The 19,133-nt window shown below is 36.7% G+C and overlaps 1 protein-coding gene across 2 annotated transcripts; it reads right to left on the bottom strand.

Moving 5' to 3' along the window:
- Window positions 1-1,888: 1,888 nt before the first annotated feature.
- Window positions 1,889-17,888, bottom strand: tnnt3b (troponin T type 3b (skeletal, fast)). Of its 2 annotated transcripts, XM_017458760.3 has the most exons (15): window positions 17,701-17,888; window positions 16,396-16,435; window positions 16,287-16,297; window positions 15,642-15,656; window positions 12,764-12,847; window positions 11,276-11,293; window positions 8,587-8,605; window positions 8,170-8,215; window positions 7,813-7,929; window positions 7,336-7,413; window positions 6,863-6,976; window positions 6,290-6,399; window positions 6,092-6,182; window positions 2,990-3,030; window positions 1,889-2,104 (listed from the first exon to the last, which is right to left on the bottom strand). In XM_017458760.3, exons 2-15 carry the CDS (start codon window positions 16,413-16,415, stop codon window positions 2,068-2,070), a joined length of 801 nt encoding a protein of 266 aa, XP_017314249.1. In that variant the 5' UTR covers window positions 16,416-16,435; window positions 17,701-17,888; the 3' UTR covers window positions 1,889-2,067. The 2 variants fall into 2 exon arrangements, with proteins under 2 accessions (XP_017314249.1, XP_017314250.1); XM_017458761.2 differs by lacking the exon at window positions 12,764-12,847 and having other exon boundaries at window positions 17,701-17,886.
- Between the last annotated feature and the right edge of the window lie 1,245 nt (window positions 17,889-19,133).

The raw sequence follows: 19,133 nt of genomic DNA, 5'->3' as shown, positions 1-19,133 counted from the left end.
ACAAAAGTCTCCAAGAACCCCAAAATTTCATCACAGGATCTGCCAGTAAGTCTTACAACTGTTGGTGTCAAAGTGTATGCGTGTACAATCAGAAAGAGAGAACTTTGACCTGCATGGGTGGTGTGTCAGGAATTAAGCCTTTGCAAGACTACAGTTTGCCAATGAGCATATAGGCAAAGACCAGGCCTTTTGGAATAATGTGCTCTGGACAGAAAAATCAAAGATAGAGTCGTTTGGCCACAGTAGCAGCAGACCTGTTTGGCACTGACCAAAGGGAGCTTTTCAGGAGAAGTACCTCATACCAACTGTGAAGCATGGTGGTGGAAATGTTATGATTTGCTTTGCTTCCTCCGGGACTGGACAGCTTGAATTCATTTTTTCAACTATGCATTCTGCATCATATCAAAACGTGCTTGAAGACAATGGGAGCCATCTGTCTGAAATAGCCATCTATCCTTTCACCAGGATAATGATCTTTAGCAAATTCACCAAGGAATGACTCAAAAAGAGGAAATAGAGTTTTATGGAATGGTCTAGTAAAAGAGGTCAAAAATTCCACCAAGCCTTGAGGGCAATTATGCAAGAAGTTATTTCTGCTAAAGGGGGCAATACTAGCTTCTAAGGCCGAGGGTATATTTACTTTTTCCACAGAAGACCATCACATCTATTGATATTTCTATTGAATAAATGATTGAAAAAGCTCATTTTCCTTGTGGTTTTGTTCAAGTACATCAACTTTATTAATAGGCACTGCTTCAAAGATGATCATATGTTTACTTGTCCAAATGTGTCAAAAAAGATAACAATTTCCATACTGTGTACTTATTTTTTCACATGACTGTATATCTGCATGATCTTATGTACTACGCTGGTGCCACATGATTGGCTGATTGGATAACTGCATAAATGAGCAGGTGTACAGGTGTTTCTATTATGTGAGTTGTGAGTGAGTGTATGTGAAGGTTTTATAGGATCATTCAATAATGCTGATAATGATTCAGGAATGTCAAAGTGTGTGTAAAAATCAATAGAGGTGATCTTATATCATTTGAAGCGCACAATTGACTGATAATGCTATTGGTATTCTAACAACACTTATTGATGATTATTATGTAAACAATTATACTGTATACAAATTAATTTATGCACATTTAAAAGTGTGTCTCACATCTAGTGTGGATAACACTAGTTAATGTAGAAGATTTTGGAAAGAATCTGTCTTTAGTTGCACACAACGGAGTTGTACGATTTAATTTGTTGCAATTAAAATAATGAACTTTCTTGCATTTAGTTGTATTTGGGTGAAATAACCTATTTGTGTAGCAGTGGGGTGACAAATGGTGAACACCCACAAAACTAAGTTGTAGGAAATGAGTAAACACTTACAAGGCTGTGCTTGGAAGTCAGTAAAATGTCAGCAAATTGTTTGCTTCTGCATGAAAACAGACTCAAGAATTTTGAAAAATTGCACAAAAATATTACAGTATATCTATACACCATTCATTTTACATCAGAATTTTAATTAAATTCCATATATTATTTTTTGCAACATTTCATATAAACTATTAACCTCCTCATACTATTTCAGTTTGGTTATGTTTTTAATCCAACTGACTTTTCTGTCATGTTGCTGAGCATCTTTCTATCTACAGTATCTAACTATCAAAGGACATCACAGCATTAGGGGGGTAATAGTTTTGGTCTATTATGAGAGAATACATGTCTTTGTAAAACTTTGTTATATTAAGATTCTTATCAAGTTGGGGGTGGTATAGTGCTATTGTCATTCTTTCCCCGATATGTGATAAATCAGAAGGCAGGACTTCCAATAGAACAACAAAAAGTAAGGCTTCAAGTGTGAAAAAATGAGACTATGACGCAAAAAAAATCGAAAATCTAAAATTTTATTTATACACCCAGAGAATGAAAACCTTACAGTGGTTACACACCAAAGGAGCTAGAATAAAAACACATGGTACTTCATATTTGAGGATCAGTCGAAATTCAGCTGTCTGAAGACAACGAGAGGCCATTGTTTCAAATAGTACAATCTTCTCCATCAACAGATTACTTTCTGCGACGAGCAGCAGCACCCTTCTTGGAGCTGTGATAAGTGAATACAGAGAGAACGGGATTATGATCTCAATGGACAATCTTAATTAATTCTCTTGTATAACTGCCAAAGTGAGAATGCAAAGTTGAGGAGGAAAGAGTTTTACTTTTGTCCAGTTGACACTGGCAATCTCTTCTTTTTTTTAACTGATGTTTTTTTTTTATTTTTAACAGTCCAGTTTCAGTGAGCCTGTGCCTACTGTACCCTGAGATTCCTGTTTTTGGCCAACAGGGGTTGGTCTGCTGTTGTTGAACTGTAGCTCATTGTTGCATTCTGCATTTTGGGATGCTTTTCTGCTCATCACGGTTCTGAAGAGTGGCTAGTTAAGTTACCATATCCTTCCTGTCAGCTCATACATTTTTAGCTATTGTCCTCTGACCTCTCTCATCAACAAGGTGTTTCCCCCCAAAGAACTGCTGCTCACTGGATGTTTTTTGTTTTCTGCTCCATTCTGTGTAATTCTGGAGTCTAGAATATTGTGCATGAAAATCACAGATCAACAGATTATAAAATATTCAAATCAGCTCATCTGACCAACAACCATGGTCAAAATCACTGAGAACATTGTTTAACCAATGCTGGTATTTGACAAACCATTAACTGAAGCTCTTCACCTGTATCGGTGTGTTTTTATGCACTACATTGCTGCCACGTGATTGACTGGATAATTGTATAAATAAGCAGGGGTACAGGTGTTCCTATTAAAGCAGCCAGTGAGTGTACCTAAGCTGTATTTTTATAAGCGGTTGTCATCAGCTAGTTGTGCAAAGCTGGTGGTAAATACTTGTTATTGTTACAGGCACCAGTTCCTTTAATTGCCAATACATCAAGTAACAATGTGTGAAGTGCTTGTGTGGGTAAGCTAGAGCTACTTACTGCTTCTGCAGCTCATCAATACGGTTGCGAAGTGAGATGACCTACAACATATAAGCATATTTAAAATAGCCAGAACATTACTGTTTCCTCTGAGACACACACAATTACTGTCACCTGAGATCAACTTCACAGCATTTTACAGTCATGAGAAAAAGAAATTACACCCTCCATCAACTCTATGTTTTTATTTATCAGGGCCTAAATAATTGCGTTGTCCTCACCAATTTCTATAAACAAATAACTTCAAGTAACAACAAAAACAATACATATTGAAACAGATTTCAATATGTAGTCCATCCATCCACTTTCCGTACCTCTTATCCTACACAGGGTTGTGGGGGAGCATGGAGCCTGTCCCAGTGCTCGAGACAACAGGGAAGGAACTGGCTTTTTTGAATGCCGCCATATGTCGAGCTCACTCAGCAGGTCTGCTTGGTAGGCCTGCAACACTGTCATTGTCTGCAGTGACCCACAAGCAAGACTACTACTGCATAGGCTTGCCCACCCATGCCTCTGTGGCCTTATACGATGCAAAGCCGGCCCCCCTAATTACTTGCCGTCGATGGAGAGAGGTACTGTAGCTCACAAGCGCCTCCTCCACCTTCAGCATAGCTAAATAGCCATGCCATTCATTCCCCACAATGACTGAATAATCCAACATCGTGGGGTTATAAATATGGCTTATGCATTGTTTTCCCCCAGAAGCCTGATATTTTGTCATGCACTTCTGGAAGAAAGGGGAGTTTCTGCTGTGTGAGGGATTTACTTCCATTGGTTCATCCAGCCTTAGTAATCACTTCAAGCAGCTCTTTATATGCTGCTCTGAGTTTTTAGCACATCCTTCTGGCTTCTCGGAGTCAGAAAGGAATTATTACTATTATTTGTGTGTGTGTGTGTATATGTGTGTGTGTGTGTGTTTTCCACGCCCCTTTTGGCTTTCCATAGCGGAAGGATGAGTCGGGACGCGAGCTCCAAAATCCAGCGTAGAGCCGAACCCGGAAGACAGAGCAAGAGATAGAGCAGCGCTCGTCTCCGGCTCCTCTTCCGGATCCATAAGAGATCCCCCGAACCTGAAACAGCAAGCTGCCTCGGCGGCGGCCGGCCCAGATCCGCGAGGCTCTGAAACCTAACTCGCTTCGGCTTACGAGAAGAGCGCGAGTCGCGAGCCGAGCTGTTTAATGTAGGCGTTACCATGCGCAGCCTCTCCAGGCTGCCATCGCATTCTACACTCCTAAACACTTCACCCAGAAAGTGTGTACTTTCCCCCGTAATGAAACGGGAGCAAGTGTAACACACTTCCTGAATTCTTTCTCGCTCATTACTTCCCTCTCTTTTCTTTTCTTTTTCTTCTAAAAAAGGGATAGAAAAGTTTAGAGATTTTTTTTTCGAAAATATAGAGTAGAAATGAAGCGTTTTTTGTCACACAAACAACAGCCATGCAGTCTCGCTGAAGATAATAAGGCTGGAGGCGTCGTTTACAGGTGCCATATATATATATATATCATGCGACGTGCCTAATTGCCACGTCACCTGATCATGGCAGGCCTATAAGTAGAGGCATGATTTTACACAAGCTTCAGATACCGGTCACGCGTGCAAGGCGTTCCCATACTGTTATGCTAAATGCAATGTCGAAGTTCCCTTTGAAAGGGAACAGAATTTCTCATAAACCCATATGTTCATTTGCAAATCATTGCATTCTGTTTTATTTACATTTTATATTTTACATTTTGGAATTTGGGTTGTATATTTGTACCTGATGTACCCGATAAATGTAAATGGTGCACTTTATATAGCGCTTTTATCCAAAGTGCTTTACACTGTGTCTCATTCACCCATTCACACACACTCGCACACCAATGGTAGCAGAGCTGCCATGCAAGGCACTAACTTGCCATCGGGAGCCACTTTGGGTTCAGTGTCTTGCCCAAGGACACTTCGGTATGTGGAGTCATGTGGGCCAGGAATCAAACCGCCAACCCTACGATTAGTAGACAACCCGCTCTACCGCCTGAGCCACAGCCGCCCCATATGTATATCACTAATAGCACAGCATCAGCATAATAGCTTTGGAATTTGACCCATTAAAGACTTTAATATCTGTATACCGTGTTGATATTTCTGTAAAGCTGCTTTGAGACAACGTCTATTGTAAAAAGCGCTATACAAATAAAATTGAATTGAAATTGAATTTAATTAAACCCACCAGTTTCTAATCATTGTAATTAGGCCACATGAATTTATTAGGAGGCCAAGCACCAAAGGTGTCTAGGCACCCTACTGTTATTCTATGGGGTATAGACACCCTATTAATACTATACCTTTTACATATTGTTTTTCTTTCTCTTCTTCTTCTTCTTCTTCTTCTTCTTCTTCTTCTTCTTCAAGGAACGGTGTCTATGGCAAACTGGTTGGGGAGGATCTAAGGAAAATTCTGACCAATTTGGGCCAACTGCTGCCAATGCTGTAGCACCACCATAAGGTCAAATTTGGGCCTAATTTGGAATTACCTTTATAGTCATAAGTTTTGAACTGGATTGAGACAATTTCAACACACCCTATGACCCACATCCTGTTCTGCCTCACAAAAGTTATCAAAAGATTTTTGAATATCCCTAATGGTTATAAAAAATCAGACAGCGAAGCCAGCAAAAACGAAGTGAGGCTGTATCTCAGCAGCCACTTGTGCACAGACACAAAACTTGGTATGCCACTTCAGGACCATAACCTGAGGCTATGTAACAAATTTCATGACAGTATCACCTACTGGTCATAATTTACCATAACATGCTAAAAATGCTTACATCTAAGTGACATTTTTGCTGCTACTCCTCCAAATTTTGTCCAATCTTCCCTCGATTTATCTCACATAATCGAAATCTGAACCTGTCTGAAGAAAAGTTATCAAAGGAACACTTATATTCAAAACCGTTCGACAATAAATTTTATGTGACCATGCCCTGATGCTTGCTTAGGTCCTTACTTTGTTTCTGCTGTGCTTACCCCCGTAATTGCTACTTGCAGCTATATTTATTTTTGATTTGTTTAGTTTAAGCAGAAAGTTTTATCCAGATATACAGATCAATATTACATAATTCTCACCTCATACTTCTGCCTCTTTAGCTTCTCAATGTGGTCAAATTTTTCAGACTCAAGATTGTACATCCAGTCCCATAGCTCCTTGGCCTTATCCCTGCACACATAATTATGTGTTTTTGTAAAATTTACATTTATATTTAAAATTATTAGTGTATATGATATAATATTAGTAAAAGATGGACCATAAGCATTTGCACAGACCTCAGCTTGTCTTCATTTAGATGATCAATGTTTAGAGGCTTGCGTCTGTCAGCCAAGATTTTTTTTTTCTTCTCTCTCTCTGTCTGTTTCTTTCCCTTCTTTTGGTCAGCCTGTGTCAGAAATGGCATATTAATTAAAGTCTGATAGCTGAAGATAAAGAGCATGAGTATAGATAAATCAAAGTTCACCGATTAGGTGTGGGTTGAATAAAGATATTATAGTCTCAGAGATTAATGTTTATGTAAATCAGTGATTAGTGATTAGGATGATGACTGACTAGGATTTTGGGGACTGTAAATAAATGTCAACTATTGTTTTAAATCTATTTTTATTACTAAAAATACAGACAAACTACAATATAACTACACATAATACAAAGTGTATTTTTTGGGAATCTAACCCCAAATCCATATCCTACTACTTACCTTACATTAGTACCCCAATTATGGACAAACAAAATGTTCATTAAGGAAAACTTGTCATTAGCAAAGTTATAACAAGGTGTTGTCTGGTATTTAATGGGACATCTCAGGTATGTGATTTCTGAAGAGTAAAGGGTGATCATATATGCACCTTTTGCAGGTAGCTGCTGTAGTTGGAGCCCATGCTTGTCAGAACAGATTTCTTCTTAGCATCCTCCTCTGCCTTCTTCTTTGCATCTGCCTCCTCTTTCCGTAGCCTTTCCTCCTACCACACACGCAGATATGTTCATGTGTAAGAAAATATATTAGAAATACACACACACACACACACACACACACACACATATATATATATATATATATATATATATATATATATATATAATCATGCATGATCACGTGTAAACATATTGTACATATAGATGCACATTGTGATATCCAACAAAAAGTCTTTAATTTAATAGATACAATAATAACAAAAATAGACCATTGACCAAAAGTATTCCTTTTAATTATTAGTATTTTGCTCATTTGTCTTTTATCCTTCAGGGATTATAACATATTTAACTTCTCCATATTTTTGATAGTATGTAGGAATCTACAAGATGTACCAGTGTAACACACCTCACGTCTTGCTTGGCGCTCTTTGTCCTTTTCAGCACGGGACCTTTGCTGGTCTGCTCTCTCAGCCCTACGTTTCTCCTATACACACACACATACATGCACACTCGCAAATATAATATTAAATTTATTTACACGACCTTCAAATTAGCTTTATCTACACAGAAAATATCAACATGTTTAATCACTTATATTCTGATTATAATACAGCATTTTTGTTTTGGCTGGTAACTAGAGAGGGGGGCATGATGCGTCACACCTCTAGGGTCCCCAGTTTAATTGTGAGCTTGGGTTACTGTTCTTGGAATTTTGTATGTTCTGCCCATGTCTGCTTAATTGCCCCTAGGTGTGAATGTGAGTGCATCATGCCCTGCGATGGACTGTCCTCCCATCTAGCATGTATTCTAGAAGTAGGATGCACCTGACCCTGACCAAGAATAAATAGGTTACTGAAGATCAATGGAAAATGAAGACACTCACAATTCTCTCCTTCAGCGCAATAAGTTCCTCCTCCTCCTTTTTCCTGCATTCAAAGTGGGCATCAATGAGTGTCTGCAGCTCAATTAGATCCTTATTCTGTCGCTTTTTGTGGATGTCCTGTTACACACATTCAAATACATATACCCACAAAAGTTAAGAATTTGTCTTAAATCATGGATGGTTGTATAGAAAAGTACCAAGCAGTGTAACTTCTCTGCCACACTCTCTTATCTATGGCATTCAAATCTATTGTAAATATTTCACAAGGGCATTACAAGACATTGTATGAGGAAGAAAATAGGATATTTGCAGACAGGTAAATTCCAGACAGCCTTAAATACAATGATAGTGGCTTACATCAAAGTCTACTTTCTCTCCATCTGGGATTTTTGGTGCACTGGGTCTGAACAGAGAGAGATGAATGTGTATGAGTCACACACACACACACACACACACACACACACACACACACACACACACACACACACACACACACACACACACACACACACACACAAAAACAAACAAGAATGGCTAAGAGTGATTGCCTGGAATTCTGAGAGCTTCTACTACGTTTAAACCAAAAACACAGTTTCAATCCACAAATATTCCTTTGTAAATATGTCATATTTCTGCATGCCACTGTATTATGGTATATTGCAGCAAACCTTTGCTTATTAGTATACTGCTTTAATTTATCAGAAGAGAGCTATATAACATTACTTCACTGAAAACTGTCAAATTTAGAGAGTATTTAATGGCACATTTACTTACCTAAATTTAGGCTTTTCCTCTATATATTAGAAAATGAAACAGGAAGAGGGTCAAGTTATAATATTAGGGAAATTTTGCTTATAAAATATCTAATGAGCTATAACAATACCTGCCGTTATTTCTCTAAATAATGTCAACTGCTCATAACTCTAACGATACAAAACTATAACTATCACAGTAAAGAAAGAAAAGCATACATCTAATTTTAATCACAATCTCAATATGTTCGAACACAGCGGGGGAAATAAGTATTGAATGCGTCAACATTTTTTTCAGTAAATATATTTATTTAAGGTTATTCACAGTAAATTTGCATCAGATGTTGGTATTAACTCAAGAAATCTACACATATAAAGAAATCCAAACATTAAAGTCGATAAATAGTTATGTGTAATAAAGTGGAATGACACAGGAAAAAAGTATTGAACACGCTAACTGAAACATATTTAATACTTAGTGGAGAAGCCTTTGTTTGTAATGACACTTCAAGACGCTTCCTGTATGAATAAATTAATGTTCCGTAGTATTCAGGTGTGATTTTGGTCCATTCTTCTAAACATATTTTCTTTAAATCTTGTTCAGTTGGATTCGAGTCGGGTGATTGACTAGGCCATTCTAACACCTTGATTTTTTTCTCTGTAACCAATTGAGTTTCCTTTACTGTATGCTTTGGATCGTTGTCCTGCTGGAAGCTCCACCCATGTCTCATCTTCATCATCCTGGTGGATGGCAGCAGATTCTTCTCAAGAATCTCCTGGTAAAGAGGTCCATTCATCGTTCCTTCAATTATATGAAGTCTGCCAGTAACGTGATGAAAAATAGCCCCACACCATGATGCTTCCACATCAAAACTTCACTGTTGGTGTAGTGTTTTTAGGGTGATGTGCAGTGCCATTTCTTCTCCAAACATGGTGTGTAGTATGACAGCCGAAAAGTTCAATTTTGCTCTCATCTGACCAGACTACACTCTCCCAGTATTTCATAGACTTGTCCAAATGAGTTGTAGCAAACTTTAAATGAGCTTCGACATGCCTTTTCTTTAGTAATAGAGTATTGCGGGGTGAGCAGTGGAGCGCATTGTCTATTGTTTTCTCTGTGACTATGGTACCTGCTGCCTCCAAGTGTTTCTGGAGCTCTTTCTGAGTGGTCCTTGGCTCTTGGGCTACTCTTCTGACTATTCTTCTGACTCCCTGGTCAGATATCTTGTGAGGAGGTCCTGTGCGTGGCCGGTTGATGACGGAGTGATGTTGCTTCCACTTGTGGATATTGGCCCCAATGGTGCTTACTGGAAGATTCAGAAGTTTTGAAATACGTATGTATCCGATTCTATCAATATGTTTCACAACAATAAGGTTGTGAAGGTCTGGGAGAGCTCTTTGCTTTTACCCATCATGAGATGTTTCTTGTGTGACACCTTGGTAACGAAAAGCCTTTTTAGAGACCATCAGTTTAGTAACCCAGCTGATATTAATTTACACTGATAGGGGTGTAATTACTTATGGATTTCAGCTGGTTCCTTGCCTTACCTTGCCTTGGAGAACTTCTTTTTCTTAGCGTGTTCAAAGCTTTTGTCATTCCACTTTATTACTCATAACTTTATTTAGGGACTTTAATGTTGTGAATTCTTTATATTTCTGGATTTCTTGAGTTAATACTGATGTCTGGTGAAAATTTCATGTGAATAACCTCATTGGAAATATATTTACTGAAAAAAATGTCGACAATGTTGATACTCATTTCCCCCACTGTATGTTGAAATGCTAAAGATACCAAAAACACAATTTTTATCAAACAAATTAGAGTTAATACAGGAAATGAAATACATTTTTCATTAAAAGTACTCATATCTGCTGTAAATATTAAGAGCAACTAATTAACAAAGTCCCACATTGACAGAAGTTAACAGCCACCCACTACACTCATGCACTGACATACACAAAATGATTCTAAGATTCAGATTTTCACTTTTTTATATTATTACTTTTTAACAATACTTAAACACTTAGTTTCACTAGTAACTGTGTACGCAGTGATCAGATCACTTGTACTGCAGAGTTTAGAACTACTTCATAATAAAGGGAACACAGTCAATTATACCAATAAAAATATATATATATAACCTTAAAAAATATATAATTAGTATGTGTGAGTGGACAAGGTTCAGGATCACCATTTACTCCAGGCTAGCAAGTTATTTATTCACTATTCAGGTGAGTGGTAATATTAAATATCATTAAACATGTATCTATGGCTTGTTGGGACTAACACACTGTCAAGAAAATTAGGATTTACTGATTAATTTGGGAGTTGTTAAGTAACCTTAAACATCAGACCTAAGACAAAAGCTCTTAATACCCAAATGGTTGTATCAAGAAAATACGAATGTGTCCTCACAGAGTGTGATTGAGATTGCAAAAAGAAAGCAAGGCTGATGTAAGCAATGGGTTTTCTGCACAGTTAATGTAAATGTGAGTGCTGCATATTCTTTCACCCTTTTTACACCATCCTTGAACATTTGCCAAAAGTATAGGCTGTGTCACCTGTAAAGTACAGAGCTGTAGAATTGCTTTAAGAGTTGTGTAGATATATTTGCTCTTGTCTTTTGTATAATTCATGCATGAGTGACTTTCCCCTTTGCCTCATCAACAAACAGAATTACAAAAGTACTATGGGAAAATTACCAACATACCTTCCTCTTCATAGGCCTCTGCATGCAGCAAGGATTGAAAGCAAAAGCAGAACAAATAGTATTAGCTAGACATGGTGTCTTTTTCGACCCAGAGCAAATCTGTACTTTTAGACGAAAAATATATCAGAACACATAAACTGCTGAGTTGATGTAGGAAATAGGTCATAAAGAAGTCTCTATATATTTGGGGTGTTCCCCAATTAACATCAGCAAATGGAATAATAATAATAATTATTATTATTATTATTATTATTATCATTATTATTACAACAACATTATTATTTTTATTATTATTATTATTAGTAGTAGTAGTAGTAGAAGTAGTAGTAGTAGTAGTATGAAAATTGCTTGGAAACACTGTTTTTTAAAAATGTGGCTTAGGTTTTGTCTGGTCTTTCTGTTCAATTAGAGTAATAATTCTGATAAAAGAACACTGTTATACTTTAACTGTTACAAATGTTGACTACAGTGACATAATATATTACTGTATTATGAAACTGCTAGAAAATAAGACCACAGCAGTTTCCTATGGTGACATCATACCAGAATTCTGTTCAATTAAACATTGTGATGTTCTTGATCCAAATGTTTCTGTTAAAAGACAAATGCTCACACCCTCCACTGCTAACACTTTATGCTAACACCCTCAGGAGTAGCAACAGTAATCAGTTTCCCAGTAAGTCAGTTCTAGGTGTATCTTAGATGTGAATTAGAGCCATGGCTGCTTGCCTGGAGTTCTTTTTTTGTACAGGGATCCTATCTAATCAGGTATGCTTCAGTAAACTAAAGTTTGATACTGTTTACTTAATTATTAATCAATTAATATTTAAGCACAATTAATAAATGAATACATGTTTGATTAATCAACATAGTGCATATTAGCCCCACTTACACATTGCAGAGTGCTCATTATAGTCAGTAGCAGCTACTCCTTTAGCAAAATTAGCATAAATGAACCTCACAGGCCCACAGTGCACAGCCTAATCCTATACCTAGGATTAGGTTAGATGATCACATTCAGTGACATGCAGCATCAGTTCCACAATATCCACAAAATAGCAAGTAAACATCTGAATTATGATAAATATTATAAGTGCTGCGCACTTTGCTTTTTCTAGAACTCAATTAATAGATCTTGTACAGTAGCACTACTTGTATTGTTCTCTGCTTGATATATCGCTTTGCTTGTATTTCCTCATTTGTAAGTCGCTTTGGATAAAAGCATCTGCTAAATGAATAAATGTAAATACATTAATAGGTTTAGCAAAGACACTCATCTTCATCAGCCATACTCCAATATCAAAGGGAGGCATTTTACTTTGAGTAAGCACTTATGAAGAGGTGGTACTTGGCTTGGAGTAGTGGCTAAATGAGCTAGATAATTGATTTGGGGATTAGGTTGACCTGCACTGTCAGAAAACTGTAGTTCTGGTTTCAGGTGAGTATAGGTAGGGAAGGACGAATGAATATCCATGCCACATACTGTACCTTCCTCATGCACTTGTTCTGGTTCTGGCTCAGGCTCTTCCTCAGGCTCAACCTCTGGGGCTACCTCTACATCTAATACCTCTTCTAATACCCACATGCAGCGAAGCAATCAGGAGAAAGAAGGTGGTGACAGTTATAGGATTGAAAAATAAAGAGACAGCACAGTTAGTAATAAAAGAGAAGGCAGAGTCAGAGAAAGAAGGAAAAAGAGCAAGATAAGTAAGTGTGAGCACACAAAGATGATGGGAGAACTAACAATAATGAGACTTTTGTACACAGGATGCCATATTCTATGCTAAAATGAACATTTCTTAACATAAAATGTGATGTAATACAGCATAATAATAATATAGTATAACTAGGGTAGTGGTATATCAATACTTAGTATAACTTTGTGTTGAAATACAATGCTTCTACACTAATATTGCCACCCTTGGTAAATATGAGCAAAGAAGGCTGTGAAAAATTGTCTTTATAATTTAAACTTTAGATCTTTTGTTAAAAACATTCACAAAAATACTCTGCTCTCATGGATAGCAAACAATTGCAAACATGACACAGGTTTATCAAAAAAAAAAATCTTTGTTAAATATGTGTGCCACAATTATTGGCACCCCTATGAGGTCATATGAGGAAAAATATATTTGAAGTATATTCCCATTGAGATTTTTTTTTATTTTTTTAGTACACCTGGGTGAGTAGGAACAGGAAATTGTTCAACCATGACTTCTTGTTTCACTGGGGTATAAATATGAGGTAACACATAGGCCAATTTCCCTTTGTCATATATAACAATGGGTAAGAGCAAGGAATATAGCTGTGATGTGCAGAAAAAGGTTGTTGAGCTTCACACAATGGGAAGTGTCTATAAAAAAAATAGCACAAGCATTGAAAATGCCCATTTCCACCATTGGGGCAATAATTAAGAAGTTCCAGTCAACTGGAAATGTTATGAATCGACCTGGAATTGGACGTGTCTATATCGTCTCAACAGACTGTGAAGAGGACGGTTCGAGTGGCAAAAAATCTCCAAGGATCACAGCTGGAGAATTACAGAAGTTAGTTGTATCTTGGGGTCAGAAAGTCTCCAAAACTACAATCTAAAATCACCTACATCACCACAAGTTGTTTGGAAGGGTTTCAAGAAAAAAGCCTCTACTCTCATCCAAAAACAAACTCGAGTGTCTTCAGTGTGCCGACACTACTGGAACTTCAAATTAGATCGGGTTCTATGGTCAGATGAAACCAAAATAAAGCTTTTTGGAAATAAACACCAGAGGTGGTTTTGGAGCACACAGAGAGGTAGCCATATGGAAAAGTACCTCATGTCCACGGTTAAATATGGTGGTGGATCTTTAATGTTTTGGGGCTGGTTTTCTGCCAGAGGACCTGGACATTTTGTTAGGATACATGGCATCATGGACTCTATCAAACATCAACAGATATTAAAAGAAAACTTGACTGCCTCTGCCAGAAAGCTTCAAATGGGCCGTGGATGGATCTTCCAGCAGGAAAATGATCCAGAACATACATCAAAATCAACACAAAATGGTTTACTGACCACAAAATCAAGGTCTTGCCATGGCCACCCCAGTCCCCTGACTGGGCTGAGGAAATCCTGAAGGAGATCCACCAGCATGGACCTTGAAATTTGAAGGATCTGGAGAGATTCTGTATGGAGGAACGGTCTCAGATCCCTTGACATGTATTCTCCAACCTTATCAGGCATTATAGGAGAAGACTCTCCTATCTGTTATAATAATAATAATAATAATAATAATAATTATTATTATTATTATTATTATTATTATTATTATTATTATTATTATTATTGCTTTATCTTGGCAAAGGGAGGTAGCACAAAGTATTGACTAAAAGGGTGCCAATAATTGTGGCACACATCTTTAACAATTTTTTTTATATAAACCTGTGCTGTGATTGCAGTTGTTTGATATCCATGAGAGCACTTTTGTGAATTTTTTTTTAACAATAGATCAAAAGGTTAAACAATAAAGACAAATAAAAAAAATAAATAAAGACAAAGCCTTCTTTACTCATATTAACCAAGGGTGCCAATATTAGTTGAGGGCACTGTAGGGAGTTAAGTCCTTAACTCTCATCTGCTCAGCTTTATTGCTGGACTTTATCTGGCTTCTCTTTTAAACTGCTTTGGTTAAAATCACCTAACAGAAAGATCAATCATCGCTTCCTCGGTTTTAAAGCTTACATAATATCTAATATGTCCTACCATTAGCTTATGTTTTCTATTAAGCTTAGTTTTAAAAATGAATTCGTCTAATTATCATCTTGTAGATTGTCTACACTGCCTTTTCAATTCTCCTTTCATACTGAGTCATGTGAGCATTTGGTTAAAAAGTACAAGCACAAGTGTTAGTACAAGCACACTTAAGTTTGACACAAGCATTAGCTGTGTCCTTGATACTCAAATAATTATATTCAACTTGTTTAGCATCTGAAAATAAAATGGTCTAATTTTAGATTAGGCTACCAGCCAATTTAATGTTTTACATTTGGGAGGTTCCATAGAGACTAGATGAATGTGCTAAATTTAGTTCCTCTTTAGACTCTATATGGGGTCCACAGAGCCACTAGTTCAGTTCAGTGTTCAGTTCAGTTTTCCCTTTTATACCCACACACAAGCACACACGTGGTTAGATACATTAGTCTAAGCACTATTTGTGGGGAGAAAAATGTTTTAACCATTGATATTTAATTATCTAAGGGTGAATACCACGCAATGGAGAAACAGTGCAGTTTGGAGTAAGGTTTAGAATCAGGCATCTTTAAAATATTAGAGTGGACGTGTACATAATTCAGTAATTTGTAAAATCTATAACAGCTTTAGTTTTTCTTTTACCTTCCTCTTCGACCTCTTGATTTGCAAGAAAAGAACACAAATGGACACAAATTAATATTATAACTGATTGATATTACTTCAGTAATAACAGCATTCATGTATAAATCTGTCATCTACTCAGCAGTCTGCTCCTAGTGCAGTGTTTCAATGACAAAAATCCACTCTGTGATTGGTTATTTTATTAAGATTAAGCACGAACTAAAGGCCAATAACAGCCCAGAGGACTTTGTTAATGTGTGACCTTTAGAGCAGCAGAACAACACTGACCCTATATGTGACCTGAATTTTTTATGGATATTAACAATGATAGGTTTCTCAGATTCAACAGCGCTGTATCAGTTGAATATTACTTCCAAAAACAATAGTGAGCATTATCAACACAATATTTATATTAAATAATTTTAGAAAATGATCGGTTTGCAGGTTCCTTTTATGCAATATTTCTGATTTTTCAACATGTGCAGTAGTAACCTAACATTGCAGATACTGTTAAGGTGCCTACTGTACATTTAAAATCACAGTTGGAAACCTGAGATAGTGTTGATGTAAATACTACTACTACTAATAATAATAATAATAATAATAATAATAATAATAATAATAATAATAATTAGAAGAAGAAGAAGAAGAAGAAGTTCAACTCACCTTCAACCCCACTGAAAAATAAATGAGTAAACAAAAATTGAGTATGGAGAAAAATCATTGTGTTTTGAGTTGAATGATGTAATGTGAAACAAAAAGCAAAAATACGCACATATCCTCTGTGTCAGACATAATGTTCACAGACTTCACACCTGCAGCACAAGAGACATATACTTCCTCAGCAAGTATAAAATAAACTATGAGATTAGAATTTACCTCATGATCGATGCCATGGTCTTGTCACAAAAAGAGAAGCAGTTCTTATACTATACAATACTTACAGTGGCTTATAGTGTTCTAGTAACTTGATAAAATGATGTAGAATATCTGACTCACTAATTGATCTTGTCAGCTACCCACTGATAAATATTGCTGTTCTGATTTGCAATGCTTTAAGCAACTTTGGAAGTATGGTATTGCCAGGTATTTGGTCATTTTTAAGTGTTACAGTTCTTAATAACACACTTATAATGGAGATGAAGTGATCATGGAGAGCATTCTTGCATGTGGGGGCTTTAGTGCCCTTCTTGGTTGTGTTATGTCATATAGAGCCTTAGTGCAGCTGCTGAAATTTTGGGGGATTATCAGAATATCATGTATCCTGGATCAACCCCTCTTTGAACATATGAGGACATAGGATTCAACAAGCATTTAACAAAATAAACAACAGATGATATTAATGGACATATTATTGAACTTCTGAAATTAGCACAATGGCTTGAATGGTTTATATGTAACTTATAAACGCAAGCTTAGCAAGGTAGTGTTTATTTCTCCAAATTTCTAAATAACTATAGATTCCTCTATTGTTATTTCTAGAGCTTACTATATAGTTGACAATGGATCGTTTAGTAATTGTGTAATGTATTACTACCATTATTCCCATAATCTTGACATCTAGGCTTTGCTAAGTCACTACTGTCACTACCAACATTGAAGCTACTGCCAGTAAAATAGAGTGCGAAGCCATAATGATTGCCTTATAATTCCACAGTGAATCTGCATTGGCCATAAGGGATTTAGAGTCTGTTAACAATAAAATGATCCTCTCATTTATTACTGATTGACTAGGTCACAATAAATCTGTTACCTATTGCTTTCCTGCAAGCTGTTACTACCGTCTGCTTTGTCTGGTAATGGTTCTTATGATTAGAAAACTAATGATCCTTAATTCCCTTTAATTTAGTACATATGACAATCGTATATGAACACTCCAGTAAAATCATTAAGATGAGGATGTAATTTAAAAGAATATAATTAATAACCCTTATTTAGCATCACTGTTAACGACTCAAATCATTTTTCTTCCTCATTAATCTTTAACCATTTACCCCTTCACATACTGATAGATTCCCCTTTCACTTCCACTAAGCTAAACAGATACTCTCAGTACACCTGAAAATCTATGGAATCTTACCTCAGAGAAGCAACAAAAGGAGAGTGTCCAGACGTCTGGCTGTAAGGCTCTGCACACGTCTTCACTTATTTGACCCTGTGTTATACTGATACTTAATCTTCTAAGGACCCGTATTGGCTGAGAAGGTCAGACATGCAGTTGGGCCAGATTTGCATCTTCAGAGCCACCCAACACAACCCAACACACAGTGCTATGAACACCCAAGCTCAATAAGGATATCAAAAGAATATGCTGGATGGAAGGAGCGTCAGATTTGAACAGCTGAAATGTCTCATTGCTATATCTGTCATAATAGAAGGCGAAAAAACATAAGGCCAAGCTGATGGTGTGAGAAAGCCTGGACCTTTACACATCAAGCAGGCATGCAGAAAATGCCTCTGAGAGTTTTAAGGGCATCTGAAACTCTCGAAGTCTGCTGGAAATAAAAGCCATAGCCCATATACAAATAGATTAATAAGTTGATGCCTCTGATTCAGACTAAATAAAAAAACTGACACTGAACATTTCAAACATAATGGATGTCACCACATGCCATGAACTCAAAAATTATTGTCATCCTTCATAATGATCAGCAAAGAAAATAGTCATTCATGACGATTTAAATTTGGGGAGGGTCAGATAACCAATAGACAAAACAAAAAGTTGACATTTATATCAAATCGTTATACTGCTTCCACCATTAGGCCAATAAATAAACAATTAAAACTACAGATCAAATTAATCTCGCTTTGAAAGAACAAATGTTTTTTTTTTTTTTGTTCCTATGCACAGGAAGCACTGAAGCACAAAAATTTTTTAAGATTTTAAAAGATCAACATCACACTATATATAATATACAGATGCATCTCAAAAAATTGAATATTGTGGAAAAGTTCTTTTTTTCTTCCATAATTCAAAAAGTGGAACTTTCATATATTCTAGATTAGTTACACATAAAGTGAAATATTTCTTTCTTTAAATAAGTCTTTTTTGTTTTAATTTCGATGATTACAGCTCATGGAATTAAAAAATCCAGTATCTCAAAATATTAGAATAAAGAATTTATAATACAGAAATTTAGATCTTCTGATAAGTATATTAATTTATGCACTTAATACTTCGTCAGGGCTCCTTTTGCAGGAATTACTGCATCAGTATTGGCATGGAGACAGTCAGCCTGTGGCACTGCTGAAGTGTTCTGGAAGTCCAGGTTGCTTTGATAGCGGCCTTCAGCTCGTCTGTATTGTTGGGTCTGGTGTCTCTCATAGATTCTCTATGGGGTTTGGGTCAGGCGAGTCAGCTGGCCAATCAAACACAGTAATACCATGGTCAGTAAACCAGTTACTAATAATTTTGGCATTGCAGGTGCCGAGTCCTGCTGGAAAAGGAAATCAGCATCTCCATTAAGCTCATCAGCAGATGGAAGCATGAAGTTCTGTAAAATCTCCTGGTAG

This window comes from Ictalurus punctatus, chromosome 27 (genome assembly GCF_001660625.3).
Source record: "Ictalurus punctatus breed USDA103 chromosome 27, Coco_2.0, whole genome shotgun sequence".
NCBI classification, from domain to species: domain Eukaryota; kingdom Metazoa; phylum Chordata; class Actinopteri; order Siluriformes; family Ictaluridae; genus Ictalurus; species Ictalurus punctatus.
Note: the sequence above shows the minus strand (reverse complement) of the source record. Positions and strands in the feature narration are given on the sequence as shown.